Source organism: Sciurus vulgaris (assembly GCF_902686455.1).
Source record: "Sciurus vulgaris genome assembly, chromosome: 17".
Lineage (NCBI taxonomy): Eukaryota > Metazoa > Chordata > Mammalia > Rodentia > Sciuridae > Sciurus > Sciurus vulgaris.
The window spans coordinates 30,833,384-30,855,208 of record NC_136478.1 but is presented as its reverse complement, the minus strand read 5'-3'; the positions used below and the strand labels follow the sequence as shown (position 1 = coordinate 30,855,208).

General features: G+C 36.9%; 1 protein-coding gene across 4 annotated transcripts in view; it reads left to right on the top strand.

The window, feature by feature from the left end:
• The first annotated feature begins 593 nt into the window (after positions 1-593).
• Positions 594-21,825, top strand: part of RBL2 (RB transcriptional corepressor like 2) — a 53,356-nt gene continuing 32,124 nt past the window's right edge. The window contains exons 1-8 of one of the 4 annotated variants that reach the window (XM_079118526.1): positions 594-2,154; positions 5,362-5,492; positions 7,405-7,605; positions 10,795-10,859; positions 15,117-15,245; positions 17,388-17,548; positions 17,639-17,703; positions 18,262-18,448. In XM_079118526.1, coding sequence (XP_078974652.1) covers positions 1,915-2,154; positions 5,362-5,492; positions 7,405-7,605; positions 10,795-10,859; positions 15,117-15,245; positions 17,388-17,548; positions 17,639-17,703; positions 18,262-18,448 — 1,179 coding nt within the window. In that variant the 5' untranslated portion in view covers positions 594-1,914. Of the gene's footprint in view, positions 2,155-2,175; positions 2,539-2,583; positions 3,155-5,361; positions 5,493-7,404; positions 7,606-10,794; positions 10,860-10,926; positions 13,990-15,116; positions 15,246-17,387; positions 17,549-17,638; positions 17,704-18,261; positions 18,449-21,825 lie in introns of those variants that run through there. The other 3 variants (XM_079118527.1, XM_079118528.1, XM_079118529.1) reach the window with 3 other exon arrangements.

The following is a 21,825-nucleotide window of genomic DNA, read 5'->3' as shown; positions in this document are numbered from 1 at the left end:
GCTTGACTGGAAGGCTGGAGCATCTACTTCCAAACTGGCCTATTCCGCATAGCTGGGGTTGAAGGCTAGGGGGCCTTGGGTCCTCAACACATGGTGAGAACTGCAGAATTCTTGGTACATAAAGACACCTTCCAAAAGACCACCAAACTCCTGCATGGCTTCTAGCATCTTAAGGCTGAATCCCTAGAATGATGCCCCCTCTTAATCCCCATCAAATATCTGGTAGAAAAAGCTCAACAATGCTAGGAAAATTTATCATTTATACCAACCAAAACCTAAATTTAGGTCTTTGACTTCCCTTTCATAGTACATTTGTAGAAAGGACTTATAACTGTGAATTCTTCCTCTGTCCTTTTGAGATACATGTGAACCTCTTACAACACAGGAGGTCTTAAGGACCTGAAAGCCCTTGTTTTGAAATGTAATCATCAGGAAGGCTAGGGCCTTCTTCTAGTCTCTGTGGGAGGATAGCATCCTGATTTTTATAACAGCTAGCAGATCCAGCTGGCCTAAGGCATTAACAACATCAACCCTTTGTCATTTTTCACTTGAGCCCTGTGTCCCCCTCCCCCTGCCCCACTTCACCTCTCTACTCCTTCCTTCTCCCTTTTAAATACCTGGCATCTTTGTACAAATTGGAATGAAACTCAGCTCTTTCCCTTTACCATCAGCAGCTACTGAGTAAAATCCGTTTTCATGTTTTAACCAATGTCCAGCTTGGTTTATCTTTGACAATAGGTTTACTAATGTGACCTGGGCTTCTGGTATACTGTGGTATGGCAGATAAATTCAGAGCAGTGGGGATAGAGGAGGGAGAGAGAGAGAGAAAGAAAATGAACATGTGTTAGCCAGGTGAAAGACCTGATGCATTTTATATGCCTGTGCAAATCCAAGTCCAAAACAGTTACTAATTTCTGTGAATTTTGCTGAAGGTTTCATTGTGTCAAAATTGTTCCTGAGGTAAGTTGTTACTTATTTCCACTTCCCTCTTTATTTGAAGATTTCTGTCCCCTCTTCTTCTTCCTGCCATTATAGCTTCCATACTCCGCCTTTTGTCCCAGTACTTCTTTCCTTCAGTTTACATACCTAACTTAACAAAACAAAAAATAGCAAAAAAGCAATGCCTTACAGCTGTTTTCCATGAAAGCGTTTTATACTATACCTAATAATAAAGAGGACTGGCAATTTTAAAACTTTTTTATTTGGAAAAAAAGAAGATAGGAAATAAAGTGATTCAAGTTCACTAGAAAAGTGAAAAGAAAAAGTAAAAGAATAAAAATAAAGAGGAAATAAAGTTAAACCAATTGAGTGGTTGAGGATAGCACACATGTAACAGTGAATGCAAATTTGTCATGGTGGGGAGGGGATGGAGAATTACTGCATTAAAAAAAATCCAATAATTACTTGAAAGGTTCACACAATATTAAAACATAGGAAGAACTAGAAATTAGGAGCGGTGCCGAAGTTTGAATTTAGGCGACATGCTCTTCCTATTATATTTTGGACAAGGACATCCAGACGATAAGCAGTATTTCTGGGAACAGTTTGGATACTAAATCTTCTCCTGTCAATGTTTCTTGAACTTTTCCCCTTCAGAACAGCCTTCTGAATGGTCTCACGATGGGGATATACTTAATATACTGAGAAGTACCTTGTATTTCATTCCCAATAAAGCAACACAAGCTGATTTTTTTTTTTTTCTTTCTCATGATTTTTGGCCTCCGTGAGCTTCCGGCTTGGACTACATTTCCCAGCAGGCCCGGCTCAATACTACGGGTGCCTGCATGAAGTCAATCGCCGGTGGCTGCGACGCAGTCGCGGTACAGGCGACTGACGGGCGGGCGCTTCGCTGTTTGAATGGCTACGGGCCCTGGCCCTCACCTCACCTGAGGACCAGCTGTCCAGGGGTGCGCTATGCCGTCCGGAGGCGACCAGTCGCCGCCGCCCCCACCTCCTCCTCCAGCGGCTGCAGGCTCGGATGAAGAGGAGGAGGACGACGGCGAGGCAGAGGACGCCGCGCAGCCGGCTGGGTCGCCGACCCCTCAGATCCAGCAGCGGTTCGACGAGCTGTGTAGCCGCCTCAACATGGACGAGGCGGCGCGGGCCGAGGCCTGGGACAGCTACCGGAGCATGAGCGAGAGCTACACTCTGGAGGTGCGCTCGGGGGAGGAGGCGAGGGGCTTCCTGGGCCTAGTCGGCGCGCCCCGCCGCGGGGATGGGTTGCCGTCTCGGTCGGTGTCGGACCCCGCCCGGCAGGGACCCCCCGACCGACCCGGGATTCCGGGGCCCTCGGGTCTCCGGGCCCCGGGGAGCGTGTGTTCCTCTCTGCGCACCGTAGTGCTGGAAACCGGCTCTTAAAGGGCTCTCGGCTGCTCTGGAGGTGGACTCTCTCTCGTCGCTCCTGTGTTTAGGATGGGGGTACACCTTTGTCCCCCAAAGAGCACAACCAAGTTGAGGTGGCGCTGGGGTCACGATTACCAAAAGTGGGCCTGTGTGATCATCTCAGCCCCCCACCCACCACGTTGGGGGAACGAACAGGTGTCGTTGTCGGGACCGTGGGAAGAGTGGGAGAGATGGGTCCCTGCTGGCGCAGCGATGGGCCGGATTACAGGGCTGGGGTCTCTAGTCCTCCCTCAGTCGTTTTCAGTTTCGGCCCTACCGGATTACCTTTGTCGGGGTGTTGCATCTATTTAAGTAAAGCTGCTGTTAAGTGTCGGGCTACGTGTAAACAAATTAAGACAGCTCTTCCCCTGGCCAAGAAGTGGACTTTCTGGCTGCCCGGACGTAGGCATACGCCTCCATTTGTTGCTAGGAATCGGGACCGCGACTACCTTGAGGATCTTTGTGGTTGTCGCCGTGATACAAACGTGTTTTGTCCCTTTCTTCAGACGGGGGCTTGCAGATGAGAAAAATAGCCTTTCTAGCCAGTGGCTGTCAACTCTGTAGGCGCCTCCCCTTCACGGGCCAATGGGAAGTGACACGGAAGTCCGGACTGTTTGTCGGCTTTTTGCCTGTGCGTGTGGCATTCAAACGTGAGGCCATTTGATTTTCTCCAGTAGTTTTACTTGTAGCTTGTGGAGAGAGTAGGGCAAATAGACTCAGAATACGAAGGCCTACCTCCCAAGGTGTAATTAACTGTGACATGCTGCTTTGGGTATGTGTCTTAAATCTATTGACTACTTAAAAGAAAAAAAAAATCTGATAGGGGCTGGGGATGTAGCTCAGTTAGTAGAGTGCTTGCCTTGCATGCACAAGGCACAAGGCCCTGGGTTCAATCCCTAGTAACACACACACACACACACACACACACACACACACACACAAATCTGATATTAATAGAATTTCTTTTTTATTTTTGCGGTGCTGGGGATTGAACTCAGGGCCTTAGTGCTTGCGAGGCGAGCACTCTACCAACTGAGCTATCTCCCCAGCCCTAGAATTTTTTTTTTTGGTGCTGGGGATCGAACCCAGGGCCTTGTGCTTACAAGGCAAGCACTCTACCGACTGAGCTATCTCCCCAGCCCCTTTAACAGAATTTCAATCCGATCATTCGTTCCCTCTCCCCATTGCTCTATCTATAGAGAAAAGACAGTAATGATGCTTTAGAACCTGACAGATATGGGTGACTTTGGACAAATTACTTGACCACTGGAAAAATTCAATTTTGTTATTATGTGAACTAGAGATATTTGTACTCACCCCACAAAACTGTCTTTAAGGTTAACTAAGGTAATGTGTGGCACATAGAGCACTCATGCATACTGCTTCAGAGTTTACTAAATATATTGAGGTGAATGTGGCAGAAGAGGCTACTTCTCTGGGTGCTTTCCTATAGAAGACTCTTATGGCTTAAAGGACATAAATGCCTCCAAACAAGCTCTAATTTTACCCTCAAGATATTCCTATAAATTAGAACAAACATTACCACCATACAGTTTAGGTATTTCAACTCATAAAGACTGTCATGTTAATTCTAGTTAGCTAAGCAATAGATGTTAGTGAATTATTATTTTTGGTACTAGGAATTGATCGCAGAACCTTGCACATGCTAAGCAAGGGCTCTACTACAGAGCTTTGTCCCCAACCCCTTTTTAAAAAAAAAATATTTTGAGACATGGTCTCACTAAATTGCTCAGTCTGGCCTCAAACTTGTGGTCCTTCTGCCTCAGCCTCCACAGCTGGGATTATAGGCATGTGCCATCCACACCAGGCTTAGTAAATTAATTTTGAAAATAGATTTGATTAGACTTTAATCTCCCTTCTTGGCCCAGAGTACCTGATAAATGCATGAATATTTATTTATGTACCAAATATTTCTTCAGTATACATTACTTGCCACAGTATTCTAGGTGCTAGGAATATATTAGTGAACAAAACCTAAAATTCCCTGCCCCTGTAGAACTTATAGTCTGTATGGCTGAAAGGTAACATGGGATGGGAATCTCATGGAAGTGTACAATGGAAAAACAAAGCTCACATGATATATTTAATACAGAATAATGGTTATAGAATTTTATCTTTGATTTTAATTTTTTGGTACCAGGAATTGAACTCAAGAGTCACTTAACCACTCAGCCATATCCCTAGCCCTTTTAAATAAAATCATTTTATTTTGAGACAGGGTCTTGCTAAGACCTTAGGGCCTTGCTAAATTGCTGAGGTTGGTCTCAAACTTGTAATTCTCCTGCCTCAGCCTTCCAAATTATTAGGATTACAGGGTGTGCCACTGTGCCTGGCTCTTTGATATTTTTATATTTTCTTTCCTTATTCCTTTTTTTCCCCCTTCAGTACTGGGGATTAAATTCAAGGTACTTTACCACTAAGCTACTTCCTCAGCCCTCTTTATTTTAAATTTTGTGTTAAAATTGTGTATTGCCCCGACAGGCCTCAAACTTGCTACCCTGCTACAGCGTCCTGAGTCACTGGCAGAGTAGCTAAGGACTGAGCTGCTAAGGATTGGCACAGCTGGAGGGCTCTTTGGGCATCTCTCTATGTATGCCTGACCACATTGTATAATCCCTCTCCAGCATTTTGACTTAAGGTAGTCAGACTTCTTACATGTTGGTTTAGGACTCACAAGCATGTGTCCTGGAAGACTGCGGTGGTATCACTTCCACCTGTGTTATTAGTTGAGGTAGTTAATCAATTTAAGGGGACTCAGACCCCTGCCCAGGTTCAAGGTGAGGAAACACAGACCCCCTACCACTCATGGAAGAATGTGTCACATTTTATAAAGAGCATGTGGGATAGTACCATCTTTTGAGAATACAGTTTCTGTAAGCATACTCTTTCAATTTAAACAAGAAATTTTGTATTGAAATATGTATAGTTTATTATCTAAAAATCTACTTTATTTTACAGGGAAATGATCTTCACTGGTTAGCATGTGCCTTATATGTGGCTTGCAGAAAATCTGTTCCAACTGTAAGCAAAGGGACTGTTGAAGGGAATTATGTATCTTTAACAAGAATCCTGCGATGTTCAGAGCAGAGGTAATTATATTAGTTTGAAAAGTAGAGTATAACTAATAAAAAAAACTTATAAATCATAGTGATGAAAAGAATTCTTTGTTATTCTCTGAGCCTCCGGATTGCTGTATTTGGAAACTAGGTCATGATTTTCCTTTAGCACTTCAAAGTTAGTATCCATTATATTTTACTAATTTGGTGAAAATATTTGCATTAAATGTATTAGGCACTTGTGTGGAAGAATTTGCTTTTGAAGGTCATGTGTAGTAGGTGGAGAAATCTAAATAAGAATATTAAGAAACTTTAGGAAACCCTCCAGATTGAAAAGGTAAATAAAATATTAGTAATATGGTATTATGCTTATAACTATATATACAGGACTTGTATCTTAATGTATATACATGGAACAGGTATTAAAATGAAAGGGTGCATATTCTCTGACTCTACTTCTTGGGATGGCCCCTAAATAAATTCTTGAATGCATGAAAAAGGATGTGTATTACAGCATTTTTGTTATGAAAAATTAGAAACAATCTAAATTTCACTTGGTTATAGAATGAATGCAAAAAGTCATGGTATGTTCATAAGTAGGAATGTTAGCAATTGAATGAATTAAATCTGTATCAACATTAATGAGTCTCATAAGTGTTGACTTGAAAAACAAGTTGCAGAAAACTACTTAAAGTGATTCCTTATATATAAAATATGAAACGCATGCAAAAGATATTACTTAAGTTTATGGATCTGCATATTTGTGTTCTAACTATGAAAACACAGATGAATAGGAAGTAGACTAACTTCAGAATGGTGGTTATCTTTAGGGAAGAAGGACTAAGGAGGGAAATGGGACTAAAAGGAGTAGTACAAATGGGAATTTTGACTGCTTATATAACGTTTTTAGTTCTTAAATCTGAATTAAACATGGCAAAATGTATTTAATATGTTAATATTTGTTAATCCTGGAAGTTGGATACATGTTTGCTGGTTATGTTACCTTTGTTCATTTTTTTTTTTATGTTTTAAAATATTTCATAATTTAAAAGACAAACCTCAGGTAGCCAGATACAGTGACACGACCCTGTAACCCCAGTTAGTTAAGATACTCTCAAGTTCAAGACCAGCCCGAGCAATTTAGCAAGACCTTGTCTTACATTAAATAAAAAGAAATTTTTTCATACCAATGATTGAACCCAGGGACACTTAACCACTACGCCACATCCCCAGCCCTTTTTTATATTTTATTTAGAGACAGGCAGGGTCTTATTAAGTTGCTGAGGCTGGCTTTGAACTGGCAATTGTCCTACCTCGACCTCCTGAACTGCTAGGATTACAGGTGTGCACCACTGCACCCAGCTCAACCTAAAAAATTTTTATAAGGGCTAGGAATGAAGCTTAGTGGCAGAGTGTATGCCTAGTTTGCATGAGGCTGTGGGATCAATCCCCAGTACCAAAACAAAACAAAACAAACAAAGAAAAACTTACAAAAAAAAATTCCCTCAGGGTAAGAATCAGAGTAATGAACCAATCTGTAAGATATTAAACTAAGTCAAAGACATGAGTTGTGACTTTATGTCACTGTCTAAATGTAATATTATTTATTTTTTATTTTACTTTATTTTATATTATTATATTTTATTTTTTGTGGTATTGGGGACACTGTACTATTGAGCTACATCCCCAGCCAGTTTTTTGTTTTTGTTTGTTTGTTTGAGACACGGCCTCACTAAGTTGCTTAGGACCTCACTAAATTGCCTTGGCTCCTCTTGCCTCTGCCTCGAATATCACTGGGATTACAGGCATGCGCCATCACACCCAGCTAAATGTAATATAATTTAGTGCAATAATTTTGGTTTACTTTTAACTGTTTATATTGATATAAATATACTTCACTTTTGTGTTAGTTATGAAAATGCCTCATTTATATCTTTAATATCAGCTTAATTGAATTTTTTAACAAGATGAAGAAATGGGAAGACATGGCAAATCTACCCCCACATTTCAGAGAACGTACTGAGAGATTAGAAAGAAACTTCACTGTTTCTGCTGTAATTTTTAAGAAATATGAACCCATTTTTCAAGACATTTTTAAATATCCCCAAGAGGAGCAACCTCGTCAACAGAGAGGAAGAAAACAGAGGTAGGGTTTTATATCTGTTTCTTGGAAATAAGTGTTTGTCTTTTTGTGTTACAGTTTTGATACCTCTGTTAATTTTGCTAGTCTTAAAAAAGAAATGTGATTTCATAAATAATCTTTTCCCCAAGAGTTTTCTTTTAATAATAATTTTTACTTTTTATTGTGTGTTAGCTATGAAGAGTTTGACTTCTTTCATTTTGCACATGTATGGAATCTTTGTTTATATAAACTTTGCCATTTTATTTAGTCAACCAAAAATTCAAACTGCACAAGTCAGAGGTTAGGGATTTTCAGCAATTAGGTATCCTTGGTATATACCACATATTGACTGTTATATTTTCTATTATTGACTAGGCTGTTCTTTAATTTGACTTTTATGTCAAACTGAGTAAAAAATAATCCCTTGAAATGACTTCTATGTATTTTAATATTTATTATCAATAAGAGTACAGAAACTGGCCTGGAGGAGAGGCTAGAAGAACTAAAATGATTATGAATTTGTGCTTTCTGATGAGCTCTGCAAAGTCAGTAACTTACTCTGACTCATTGTCTTGTATCTTATAGCTTTGGGCAATCAGAAAGAATTTTTTTGTAAAATAGAAATGGAAATTTGTTTTTAAAATAGAACTTGATAAAGAAAGTACAGGAAAAGGTCTTATGTTTGACTAGAATGAATAATGTTTGCCTCTCATTATATGGAAAAGTTTTCCTAAGCTGTGAAGGATGTTTACAATAAGTACAAACTTTTGAAATTATAACAAACCACAGTTTTATATAGTTGACACTGCTGACATGGAAGCAGCTGGTCTAGTTTGCTTGAAGTTTGGGAGAGTTGACTATTTACAAATTGTTATTCTAAACTTTAGATACCAGCTTTGTTTTGAGTTTCAGCAAGACCAGTGTGATTGTTTATAGAAAGATAAAAAAATATCTTTTTTTCTTTGGAGTGTCTAGAAACTGATTTTATATTGCACATGATTTGGTATTTATTAGGATATATACACTACCTACTTCTATTTAAGAAAATTAAAACTGGGCACTGTGGTGCATGCCTGTAATTCCAGAGACTCTGGAGGCTGAGACAGGAGGATTACAAATTCAAGGCCAGTCTTGGGAATTTAGTGAGACCCTGTCTCAAAACAAAAAAATAAAAAGAGCTAGGGATGTGACTCAGTGGTAGAGTACTTCTGAGTCCAGTTCCCAGTACCACAAAAAAAGGAGGGATACAGAGAGAGATATAGAGAAAATAAAATTATAAAATTAATTTAAATTTTTGTGTTTGGTGGGGTACTATGGATTAAAGGCAGGAGCACTCTAACACTGAACTACATACCCTGCCCTTTTATTTTTTATTTTGAGTCAGGGTCTGGCTAAGTTGCCCAGACCGACTTTAAACTTGTGATCCTCTTTCCTTAACCTCCTGAGTAAATGGGATTACAAGTCTGCACCACCTTGTCTGGTTTTTTAAGATTTTTATATCACTTTCTTTTCTGGTGCTGGGCATTGAACCCAGGCCCATGCACATGCTCTACCAGTGGACTATACCCCCTAGTTCTATAACACTCTATACTTTTTATTATCACTTTCTTCTTAAAATAATACTAGCAATGCATGGTATTTACAGAGCATTTATTATGGGGAGCAAGGACTCTTATAAAACATAAACATACATCACTCAGGTAATCTTCATGACAGTCTTATGAGGCTGATATTGTTGTTACAGATGGGGAAAATAAGCCCCTGGGAAGTAATATGGCCAAGTTCACACAACTGATGAGTGTGGAGTTATCACTGAAACTAAGGTAGTCTGATGGCAGAATCCTGTGCTTCACTATGACCATATGCTGCATCTCACACTATAATTTGAAAGTCACTGAGTATTTATTGAACACTTACCTACAGGAAGTACTTTGTTAGGTTTTATGTAGAACACAATATTCAAAAACAAAACCCCATAGATTCTGTCTTTCAAGAGTTTACAGTGTTGTCAAGGTAATAAGGCAGATAAAAAGACTCCAGTTTGTACAATACATCATATAACAAAAGAAACCTGAATGCAGTAGATAAGAAAAATATAGGATTCCTCAAGTAAAAATAAATCTAGATGAGTCAGTCAGGTAAAGAATGAGCTAAGTAAAATAGGTCTTGAGGGATAGGCAGGATTTTGACAGGTAAATTTGGGGATAATAGATAGCCTCTATGCAAAGGAGAAACAATAGACAGAAACAGCAAAGCAAGAAGAAATTTGGCAGCAAGTAGGTTAGTCAAGTTTTTTCTGGGTTCTCAAGTTACAGATCCAGAATTTAGAGAGACTTAAATATTAAGCTGAAAATTTTGAATTTTATCTTAATGGGCAACCAAAGCTAAAAATAATGTATCATGTGCTGTGGTAGGGAAGTTACTTTAAAGCAGAGCACCAACTTAATTCTTGCCATGGACTGCTGAAGTAAGTACAGTATTATACCCAAGTAGAATAATCTTTTGACAGATGAAGGACTAATGCCCAGGGAGAGAAGTATACCCAGCTAATGATGGTGCTGCAACTAAACCCAGTCTCCTGATCATCTTCAGGTATTTTGCTCTTCTTGGCACCCTGTTAGAATAAGACTTGGAATGTGGAGATCACAGATATCTTGCCTAAACATTGGCAGAGGTTTTGTTAGAAAAGCCAAATTTAAAGCAGATCTGATCAGACAACTTGGCGAACATAACAAGTACTGTCAATGAATGGAAGTGTAGGGCTTGTAGGAAGACCAGAATTTATCTTAGCAAGATCATGTATGATTTGACACTGTCGGGATTATTTTTAGGGAGATATATTCTCAGCTATGAAATAGGGGATATGGGGAAATATCTTGCTGCCTGCAGGGATCTTAAAGCAGCATTAGCTCCGATAATGTCATAAAAATAATAATTGTTTTTCATTTTATTTCCTACCTTATGTATATTGACCTCAAAACTTTAAAAATTTTTCAGATATTTTTCTTTCTGAGATGAGCTATTTCCCTGACTCCCAGTTATTTCCTCCTGGTGTTCAGTTGAGGCAGAATTTCTTGCACATTTTCCCTGTGAGGCTGAATCTGGTATCACTCCTCTAACCGTGGGTTTTGTTTCACACCTAATTTGCAGTCATTTGGGATGTCTTTTTCTAATTCTTCTGTTGTCTCATGACCTTTTTTTCCTCCCCCAAAGGCGACAGCCCTGTACGGTGTCTGAAATTTTCCATTTTTGTTGGGTGCTTTTTATATATGCAAAAGGTAAGAAAGAGTAATACTTATTTACATATTAAGTAGTTTATTTAAATTTTCAGGTATTTATTTTATCAGCCTGTAATATGTATTAGGAAGAGATCCTCACTGAAAATTTTCCCAAGCATTTTAATCCTAGATTCTTTTTTTAAAAAGGTGTTTTTTTAAAAGGATCTTTTGTAATTCTTTACACCATACAGATCTTCTCTTATTAAATGGAGAATCTTTTAATTTTGTTCTTACTCAACATCTTTTTGACCCAAAGTTGTCTTCTGAATTTCAAACTGAAAACACCTTATTCTTTATATGCTTGTAATTTGAGCTATATTTTCATGCTGAGTGGGACTGATCAACCTAGAATAGTTCAGATTGCTTTTTGCATCTTGTTCAGATAAATATATTTAACCAAAGGTTAAGTGAGATTTATTTTCTCTCCCTTTCTTATCCCATTTCACTTATTCAAGATCTGCAATTACAAAAGTACATTTCTGTTAGGTTTTTTCCTCTGTATTTCCACTTAGGAATAATTCTTAGATAGCTAAAGGAGAAAAAGAACGTACAGCTAGTTATGTAGCTTTTTTATATTATGTGGTATATCTTTGCTCATAAGATAGCCCAATTAAATGTAAAGTTAAAAACAAAGTATCATAGAGCTGGAAGGATTTTCACAGATAAGGTGGTTCGCCTTTATCTGTGGGGGATTTGTTCCAAGACCTCCAAGTGGATGCTTGAACCCACGAATAGTTCTGTATCTCATGTGTACTGTTTTTTCTTTTACATACCAACATAAAATTTAATTTGTAAATTAGGTACAATAAGAGATTAACAATAATAACATAATAAATTAAAACAGTTATATAAGAGTTACATGAATGTGGTCTCTCTCAAAATATCTTATTGTACTCTAGATCTTAGCAACTTCAGCATAAAATTTTTTTTTCTTATTAAGAACTTTCATCTTTTCACTTAAAGGTAGCACTTTAGGGCTTCTCTTTGGCATATCCAGGTTGCTGGCATCACTACTTTTGCTCTTTGAGGTTATTATTAAGTAAAATGAAGGTGAACAGAAAAACTGTTATACTGTGACAGTGGATCTGATAACCAAGAAGCCTACTAGTGGATGGATAATGCATACAGCATGGATACACTGGACAAAGGGAGCATTCGTGTCCTGGGTGGAACAGCCAAACAGCAAAACAGACTTCATCATATTATTCAGTACAGTATGCAGTTTAAAACTTATAAACTGTTTATTTCTGGAACTTTTCCATTTAATATTTTGAGACTGTTGACTTAATTTCTGAAATTGCAGACAGTGAAACCATGGATAAGGGGGGATTTTTATAGAAGAGGTCCTCATTATTAGATCATGTATATCAATTTACTCACTTTAAGATTAGGCAACTAAGGCTCAGAGACTAGGAACAGAGTTAGAATTTGAACCCAGACCTCCTGGCTCCTGGTTTCATACTGAATATGAAGGCTTCTAACAAGGTTGTGTCATGCTGTCATCCAGATGTGGTTTGTTTATTACAACTGGTCTTCTCTAGTTAGGTGACAGGCATCCTTACTTCCTTGAGCTGTGTGCTTGATTGAAAAGTCTTTCTTCTGTCAAATGTGAGCTGTATGCTATCCATCACTGTGGCAGCTTTCTCTAGTAGAGATAAAGGGGATGTGATCTAGGGTGTGAAATAAAGGCTTAGGAGTCTATGAACCATTTTTATAATGGCTGCAACAAGTTTTAGCTTGTGTGGCTGATATTATATGTGATAGTAATCTTTTCAGATGATTGTATTGGGAAGGTATGTGTGACTCAGGAGTTTTATCTGTTGTTTATGTGTGCTTAAGAGTAAATGTATTTGGTACCATATAAACTATTAAAATAATATTTATTGCCTTACTTGATCAACTGAGGTGGTGTATTTTTTGTCACTTCAGTTAACTCAGTGTTTGAATCTTATTAATTCAGTCTATAACAACTTTATCATAGCTTTGTCCTTTCACAAATCCACCACTGTGGGTTTTTTTGTTTTTGTTTAGGGTTGTTTGTTTTTGCTTTTTGAGATAAAGTCTTGCTATATTGTCCAGGCTATCCTTGAACTCATGGTTCTCCTTCCTCAAGTAGCTGGGATTACAGTTCCGTGCCCCAGCTCCACTATGATCTTTTTTTCTTTCTTTCTTTTTTTTTTTTTTTAAGATACTTTTAGTTGTAGATGAATACAATATCTTTATTTTTTATGTGGTGCTGAGAATTGGACCCAGTGCCTCACATGTAGCAGGCACTCCACCACTAAACCACAAGCCCAGCCCTCCACTATGATCTTTTATGATGCAGTAGAATCTTTACTCAGAAAGCAGCTTAATTAATTTTATTTGGTTCTTGACTTATTTGGGGGTATGATGGCTTCTATAGCCACTTTTCCTCATGACTTTCTCTGCAGCATATGGGTATCCCAGACTCTCTCATTCCTGAAAACTAAGTAACTTTTTGCTTGCTATCTTTGTTGACTTCATATGGTTAAGTACACACCAGTGACAAGTTTGGGCTTGTCACATGAAGAGCCTTGTGGTCAGAAAATCAATAGGTACCGCTTCTTATTTTACAGGAAATCTCAAATCTTCTCATTCCTGATAAATGAGCCAAGTATAGAGGTTAAACAGCTTTTCATCTAGCTGTTCTTTGTTGATTGAAAGATACAGTATCTCACAGGTGAGATTTATTTGTAAGGTCAGGATTTGAAATAGAAAGTATGTCACATTGAAACAGACCTAGAATTTAAATTAGAAGCTGATCCTCAGGGACATTTCAGCTTTTTGTCAGAAATTACAGTGGTTTTTCCTCCTCTGGCAAGTCCATGTGAGTGACAAGTTTAGACTTGTCAGTGTGATGGGCTTTGTAGCTTGAAACCTGTAGGTGCCACTTCCTGTTTTATATATGAGGCGCTAAGTCTACTTTAGTATTAAAACTTTGTAAAGCCAAGAAAGTTGGTTTGGATATACCAATACGGAATTTAATCCATTAATGATCATTTGCCACATGGCACCAGAAGATTCTTTTTTTCTTTCTAATTCACTTAAGTTGAGTTGCTGAATATTTTCATTTATATGAAAAAAGAATTGTATATCCCGTTATGCTGAGGTAAGTGGTAATTTTATTTGGAAGAAAGGAGAGGAAAACCTGAAATGAAGCTCTGTGTGGGTACATGCATGTATTTGGGTAGGTATTAAATATGAAAATGCTGAGGTTTGGAAATAATTCTCCAGATAATGTTAGCCATTTACATTGAATTTATCTGATAGTATAAGAAAGTAAAATCAATATGAAGTGTATATAGACAGTATTTGACTAAAAAGGGAACAGACTTCAAGTTGTAAAAAAAACAACTACTAGATATATTTTTTAATTTATGAGAATTGTAAAATCATTTAACAGTATCTACAACTTGCTTTCAGTATTAGACTTAAACAGCACTGCTGACACAGTTCTGTAGATTTAGATTTAAGTTTCTTATGTATTTGTTACCAGACACCAGCAATTATCCTTGGATAGTAACTCTAGAATTTAAATATCTTTAATTGTGTTCCCGTTGCATTAATTTGTATGAGTTTCTATTATTATGTAGAAAAATATTTAAAATGTCACATCAGGGTTCTGATTGTTTTAAAGTATACACATGTGAAAATTATAAATCATATTTTCAGCTGTCCCCTTCTAAATACTTCTAGTGATTTTTCATAACAGAAAAGTGTTTTCATGTCAATTGTTTTTTACAGTTTGAGGTAACTTATAAACTTTTTTTTTTAATCTTGGGCATTTTATCATCGAGTCATATCACCAGCCATTTTTATTATTTATTTCCAGACAGGGTCTCCTTAAGTTACTAAGGGCCTTGCTAAATTGCTGAAGCTGGCTGTTTGCCACCTCACCCATGTGCCACTATGCCCAACTTATAATTCTTTTCAGAATTTTCAAAACCTAATGATAATAAAATTTTAGTTATCTACCAGGTATTTAGTAAATGCTTATTTAATGAATACTGAATGAATGCATGGCATTTTTAGTAAGGTTTTAGTTTTCATTAAACCCTTAGAAATTTATTAAAATATGTGAGTAATATCTCAAAATGTGAACTTGCCAAAACATTTAATGAACTCTGAGTTAACTTTGTACGATATTGTACAATGTCATTAAAATAGAGGAAATTATCTTTAAAACATTGTAAAGTTGATGCTAATTTAACTCTATAACTGTCTAAAATCCTGTAGGTAATTTCCCCATGATTAGTGATGATTTAGTCAATTCTTATCACCTTCTCCTGTGTGCTTTGGACTTGGTTTATGGAAATGCCCTACAGTGTTCTAATCGTAAAGAACTAGTGAACCCTAATTTTAAAGGTAAGTGTTTATATAAAAGATTCTTGGGCAAGCCAGATTTCTACATTGTTTATTACTCTTGGAGGTTGTATACATAATACAGATTTTCCAGCATCAGAAAACATGGATATTTGAAAAGCTTCCATCATCATAGTTATCCAGGACATGATGAAGAGTCAAAGCTATCTTTAAATTTTTGTTTTTGGAAAAGCAAATGGAGATATCACAAAGTTTAAAGTCTTAAATGATAACTTTAGAAGTTTTTGAAATATATACTCAATAAGGAGAAGACATTTAGAAATTCAGAGTAGCAAATAGAAGATTACCCATGTTAAATATCATGTGTATTTGTCATATAAAAATATTAAAATATTATATATTTGTTGCACAATTTTATAAAAAGAAAGAAACTTAGCAAAGATGGTATTAAAGCTGGTAGTCTTTTTCAACATTGGCAAGGTTTGTGCCTGACACACTCTGTGGAGGCAAAAAGGGATTTACTGTTAGAATTTCTTTCTAATTTTTTGCTATATAAAACTAGTTATGGTTCTAAAATAAGTAAAATGAGCCAGGCACAATGGCACATACCTGTAATCCCAGTGACTCAATAGGATTACAAGTTTGAGATCAGCCTCAATAATTCAGTAAAACCTTGTCTCAAACTAAAATTTTAAAAAGGACTGGGGGTATAGTTCAGATAGAACTTTCCTGGGTTCAATCCACAGTACCACTACCACTACCCAAAAAAGAAAAAGGGGAAAATGAACTTTCACCTCCTAAACCAACAAAGGTACAGGAATGTTAATTATTTTGGCAGTGCACTTAGTGTGCTTTAAGTTATATAATTTCTATGAAATCACAGTTCAGAGTCCAAATTCTAATTTATAAAGTATATATTAAAAATATTTATGGAACTAATACATAAACTGCTTTTAGTTGAATAATACCATAGTAGGATTCTAGAGAATTATTGTCAATTTTGGGGTGGTTCCAGATAGAATTTTACCTTGTCTATCAGGAGCATTTTATTAAATTAGTCTACCAGGAGCATTTTATTAAATTCGATTTTTTAAATTAGTGGAGTTCATTACTTCAGTTGCTCCTGATTTGGTAAATTAATTTTCCTTGTACACGTTGAGTATCCCTAATCTGAAAATATAAAATCTGATGTGATTGGAAATCTGAAGCTTTCTGTACAGACGTGGTGCTCGAAAAGTTTCATATACAGTACTTCCCTAACATGTACAAGGCCCTGGGTTTAATCTCCAGCACTACCAAACAAAAAATAAATTGAGGTTTTGGAGCATTTTAGGTTTTATAGTTTTGGATTAGGGATGCTTATCTGGTAAAATCTATGCAGATATTCCAAAATTCAGAAAACTCCAAAATCTAAAACACTTTTGGTCCCAAGCACTTTGGAAAAGGAAATCAATCTACATTCTTTTTTGTCCTTTCTCTCATTCCTTCATAACTCCTTCCTTTCTTTTTTTTCTTTTCTTCTCTTCTCTTTTCTGTCTCTTTCGCTCTCTCTTCCTTCCTTTATTCCTCTCTCCCTCCCTCCCTCCCTTCCTCCCTTCTTTCCTTCTCTCTCTCTTTCTCTCTTGTGCTGGGGATTGAACCCTGGACCTCACTCATCTGTGTTCTATCCCTGAACCATACCCATAGCTCCCTTTTATATTTTTTTATGGTTGCTTCCCTCATTTTTTTTCTTTTAATCTTCTTTTATATTTCTTTGACTTCTTTTTTTTTTGCTCTTATCCTGAGTCTACAGCAAGAATAAACTATAAATTAATATGATAACTAATCTAATATAATTAAATGTAAGTTTATAATCCTTCAATCGTGTAATATTTTTTGAAGTGGTGTTTTTTGTTTGAATGTAAGCTTATTTGCAAAGTTTTATTTTATTTTATTTTTTTTGGTCTTAGAGCAATATACTAAAATTAATTTTTTAGTTTTCTCTTTTAACCATATCAAAATAGATGATCAAATGAAATCTTTTAAGTTGTAATATGCTTTTTTTAGAGTTGAATTAGGAATATATACACTATTAACTGTACATTCGTATGCTATTCAGATCTTGTTCAGATTCTGTATTTTAGTTTATTAGAATTTAATTTATTGAGTACTGATAGCTCCATTTTATTATTCTATTCATCACAGGCCTATGTGAAGATTTTCACACTAAGGATTCTAAACCTTCCTCCGACCCACCTTGTGTCATTGAGAAACTCTGTTCGTTACATGATGGTCTGGTTTTGGAAGCAAAGGGAATAAAGGAACATTTCTGGAAGCCCTATATTAGGAAACTTTACGAGAAAAAGGTTTGTAAGTAAAAAGAAATAACAGGAAATTATTTTCTGGAGAAAGACTTGATTTCATATGATAATTTTAAATCTCTTCTTTCATTATAGCTCCTCAGAGGAAAAGAAGAAAATCTTACAGGGTTTCTGGAACCTGGGAACTTTGGAGAGAGTTTGTGAGTACATCTGTTAAAATGTTTTAATATTTTAAATTGTGTACTTAGGAAACCTCAGAGCTCTGTGTTTTTATTATTTTACTCTCTGGGAATTTAGAATGTTTTATGGGAGAAAACAGGAAGCAATAAAATTCTGTTTTTAAATTTAGTGAAAATTGTTCTTTGAACACATCAGGCAGGCTTTTGCAACTTTATGGATGAAAAGTGATAATGTGGAAATATCAGGGTTTTCAGAGGTGCCTACAACAGCTGGGAAAGACAATCAAGGTTTTCACCAGGAGCTGCATCTACCAGGCAGACTGGTACAGGGTACACACTCTGAAACACTGTCAGCAAAATTCACTCCCTGTTTAGTGGATGCACATAGTGTGGCAATCTTATGTTTTATTCTCTTCAGTTTTTATAATTAACAGTGATCTTAAATGAAATTTAACTTTCAAAAATTATTAGAACTTTTAGTAAATAAAAAATGAAATAATTAAATGGCCTGAAACATTACCTGAAATGGCAATTCTTTGAGAGAGTGCATTTTGTTTGTTTGTTTGTTTTTCCATACAGTAAAGCCATCAATAAGGCCTATGAAGAGTATGTTTTATCTGTTGGGAATTTAGATGAAAGAATATTTCTTGGAGAGGATGCTGAAGAGGAAATTGGGACTCTGTCAAGGTGCCTGAACACTGGTTCAGGAACAGAGAGTGCTGAAAGAGTACAGATGAAAAACATCTTGCAGCAGCATTTTGACAAGGTGAGTTGAGCCATGTCAGAAGAGAACAAATACAGGAGCAGATAAACTGAGGGTTCAGTTTTATTTATTGTAGTTCTCTGTATGTTTTATTTTTTTATTGGGTGAAAAAGAATAGTTCCATCATACTTCTCTTAATTAAAAGTTATCTTATGAATTTACTTTTTGTTAATATCAACTTTGAAAGGCTTTAGTTAGGTCTGAGAAAAAGAATTTACTGTAAGTTTAAACAAAACTATCATGCTGATAATTTTTGGTTTTGAAAAGATGGGCCAATAGTATACAGCCTATGCATGAAATGAACATAGTAGGGATTTATGAAATGTTAATTAACCTGAATTGGGGCCTTTATTGAAGAGACTGGAGAAACAGACTCTAAAAGAAAATTCTGTTAAACTGAGTTTCAGCATTGTGTGGTGTTAGACTGATAAAGATGAAAAGTTTCCCTTTTCTAAAAGTGAGTTGCTTCAGATTTGAGACCCATCTGCCTTTTCATTTAGTAATGTTCTGAAGATATTTTATATACCATATTGTATTTTGGACACTGGCAAATATAGCAGTGAACAAAACAGCCATGAATATGCTGTTTTAAAGAAGCTTATAGCTAGAGTAGGAAGATGGACTTTAGATAATTGAAGAGTTAAATATAGGTTGAATGATAATATATGAAGAAAATAGATTCATAATACAAAGTATGGGGATAGGGGAGAATGGATGGTCAGACAGGGCTACTATAGATAATGTGGTTAGGAAAGGTGTTTGAGGAGGTAATATTAACAGAGACCTAAATAAGTGTGGAAGCAAGTCATAGAAATAGCTGCAGAGTTATGTTTGAAGCCAAGAGAATAGCAGATGCAAGGCTCTGAGATAGGAACACGATTGTCATTTCTGAGGAACAGTGAGAACACTAGTGGAGTAGGTAGAGCGAGGGAGGGAAGAGTGCTAAGAAGTGAAGGGAGTGTGGAGCAAGGGACGGACAGGATCATGCAGGCTCTGGAGGCCATTGTAAGGACTTTTCTTTTGCTCTGATTGAGACGAAAGGTTTTAAGAGGGTGTTTTTGAGGAGTGACCCCCTATGTGATCTGACTGGCCTTTTTAAAGGTCTTGTGGGGAAATGGCTTTTGGGGGAAGGGTGAAAGTAAGGAGTAAGAAGCTATTGCAGTGATTCTAGTGATAATTCATGGTACCTTGATTGAGAGAGATGGATGTATTTGGGCCACATTTTGGAGATAGCACCCATAGGATTTACTGATGTTTTGGATTAAGATGTGACACATGAAAAAATAATGACCATAGAGTGAATGATATAAAAACCAATGTCTTGGTTTAGGATATAACTCAATTATAGAGCACTTGCCTAGCACATGTGAGGCACTGGGTTCAATCCTCAGCACTGCATACAAATGAATAAATGAAATAAAGCATTGTGTCCATCTACAACTGAAAAATAACCCCTAATGTCCTTATAAATGCCTGTATGATCATAGGTGATCTGGCCTTGTTACCACTCCGAATTCATCTATTTCTGTCCTCCTTACCCATTCCATTCATGCCACTTCCTTTTTCATTTTTCAGATATGCCAAGCATGCTGCCAACTCAAAGCCTTTGGCCTTGCTGTTTCCTCTGCCTAAAACATGTTTCTTCAAGATATTCATGTGGCTTACTTCCTTACTTCCTCACTTCGTTCTGATCTCTGATAACTTGACTACTATGTAAAATAATAACTACCAAAATCCCCCAACCCTCAGGACTTCCTTTCTTCCTTACTCTGCTATTGGTGTCATCTCAGTATTTATTGCTAGCAGTAAATAAGTAGGTAGGTAGGTAGATAGAAAGAATTGCTTGTTATCTATCTCCCTACATTAGAATATAAACTTCATGAGGGATGTGACCATATTGTTTACAGTGTCCAACATATAGTAGGCATTTCAAAAATATTTAAAGTTGACATTTAGTGAAAGGGAAGAACAAGTCTTGGTGGTGGATCAAAAGTTAGGGTTACTGATAGAGAACTGAGGATGTAGCTCAGCGGCAGAGCACTGCCTAGCGTGTGTAAGGCCTTGGGTTCCATCTCTAGCACTGCAAAAAAGAAAGGAGTTAAGGTTTAGCATGTTAAATCTGAGGTGTCTCTTAGACATCCTAGTAGGCATTGAATAGGCAGTTTAGAAATTCATCACTGGAGTTTACAACAGAGGTTAAGGTTATATATACATACATTCGTACACACATATGCATACATACCTACATATATATGTATATACATATTTTTTTCTGGAGTCATCAGGATGTGGATGGCTTTTAAAGTCATGGAATGAAGAGAGATTACTTGGCAGTGTGAGCTGATAAAAGAATAAAACAGGTTTAAGGACAGCCCCATTGTAAATTTTATGTCTTCACTTGTAGAAGTGAAGTGGGTGTGTGCGTTTTGCTTTATTTTTGCAGTACTGGTATTTGAATCCAGAGTACTGTACCGCTGAGCTACATCCCCAGCCTTTTTTTATTTTATATTTTGATTCAAGGTCTCGCTAAGTTGCCCATGTTAGCCTTGAACTTGAGATCTTCCTGCCTTTGCTTCCTGAGTAGCTAGGATTACAGGAGCACCACTGTGCTCAGCAACATCCTAGTATTTTTAAACTATCAACTTCACATTCATACCTGAGTTAAAAATTCCTCTTGGTCAAAATGCACAGGGAGTTAAACACTTACACTGTGCTACCAAGTAACTCCATGTTGACCTTGAAGAGAATGGACAGGAAACTGGTTACATTCTAGTTTCCTCTATGAATATGCTGCCTGTGGGTGCTGTGGTTATGTACTGCTGGCTGCTGTTGACTTCTTACATGCGGCAGGTGTTTTCCTCTCTTGATTCAGGCACAGGTTAATATATAGTGAAGAAGTTGGCTGCAAGAGACCTAACGCAGGACTTAATGCAGTTCATCTACCCGGGTCATGTTATGGACTTAAAAAAAAAAATGATAGGATGAATTTCCTCTAAACAAAACAAAATGAAGGTCTTTGCTCTACTTTTTTTCTTTTTTTTTTTTCTTTTTTTTTTTTTTTTTTTTTTTTTTTAAGTCATAGGGTCTTGCTAAGTTGCTTAAGGCCTCACTAAGTCGCTGAGGCTGGCTTTGAACTTGTGATTCTCCCTCCTCAGCCTCCTTGGCATTACAGGTGTGTGCTGGCATGTGCTGCCATGCCCAGCTAGCTCTACTGCTATTTGAGACATACAGAAAGCATACTGATTTAATATAGAAGCCATATGGATTTATTTCTGAACTTTTCTGTATCAGGTGAGATTTGGTAGCTTGTTCTAATGCCAGATGAAAATTGTGCTAGGTGTTTTAAAAATTCTCTAGAATAAGTACATTTAATACTCAGG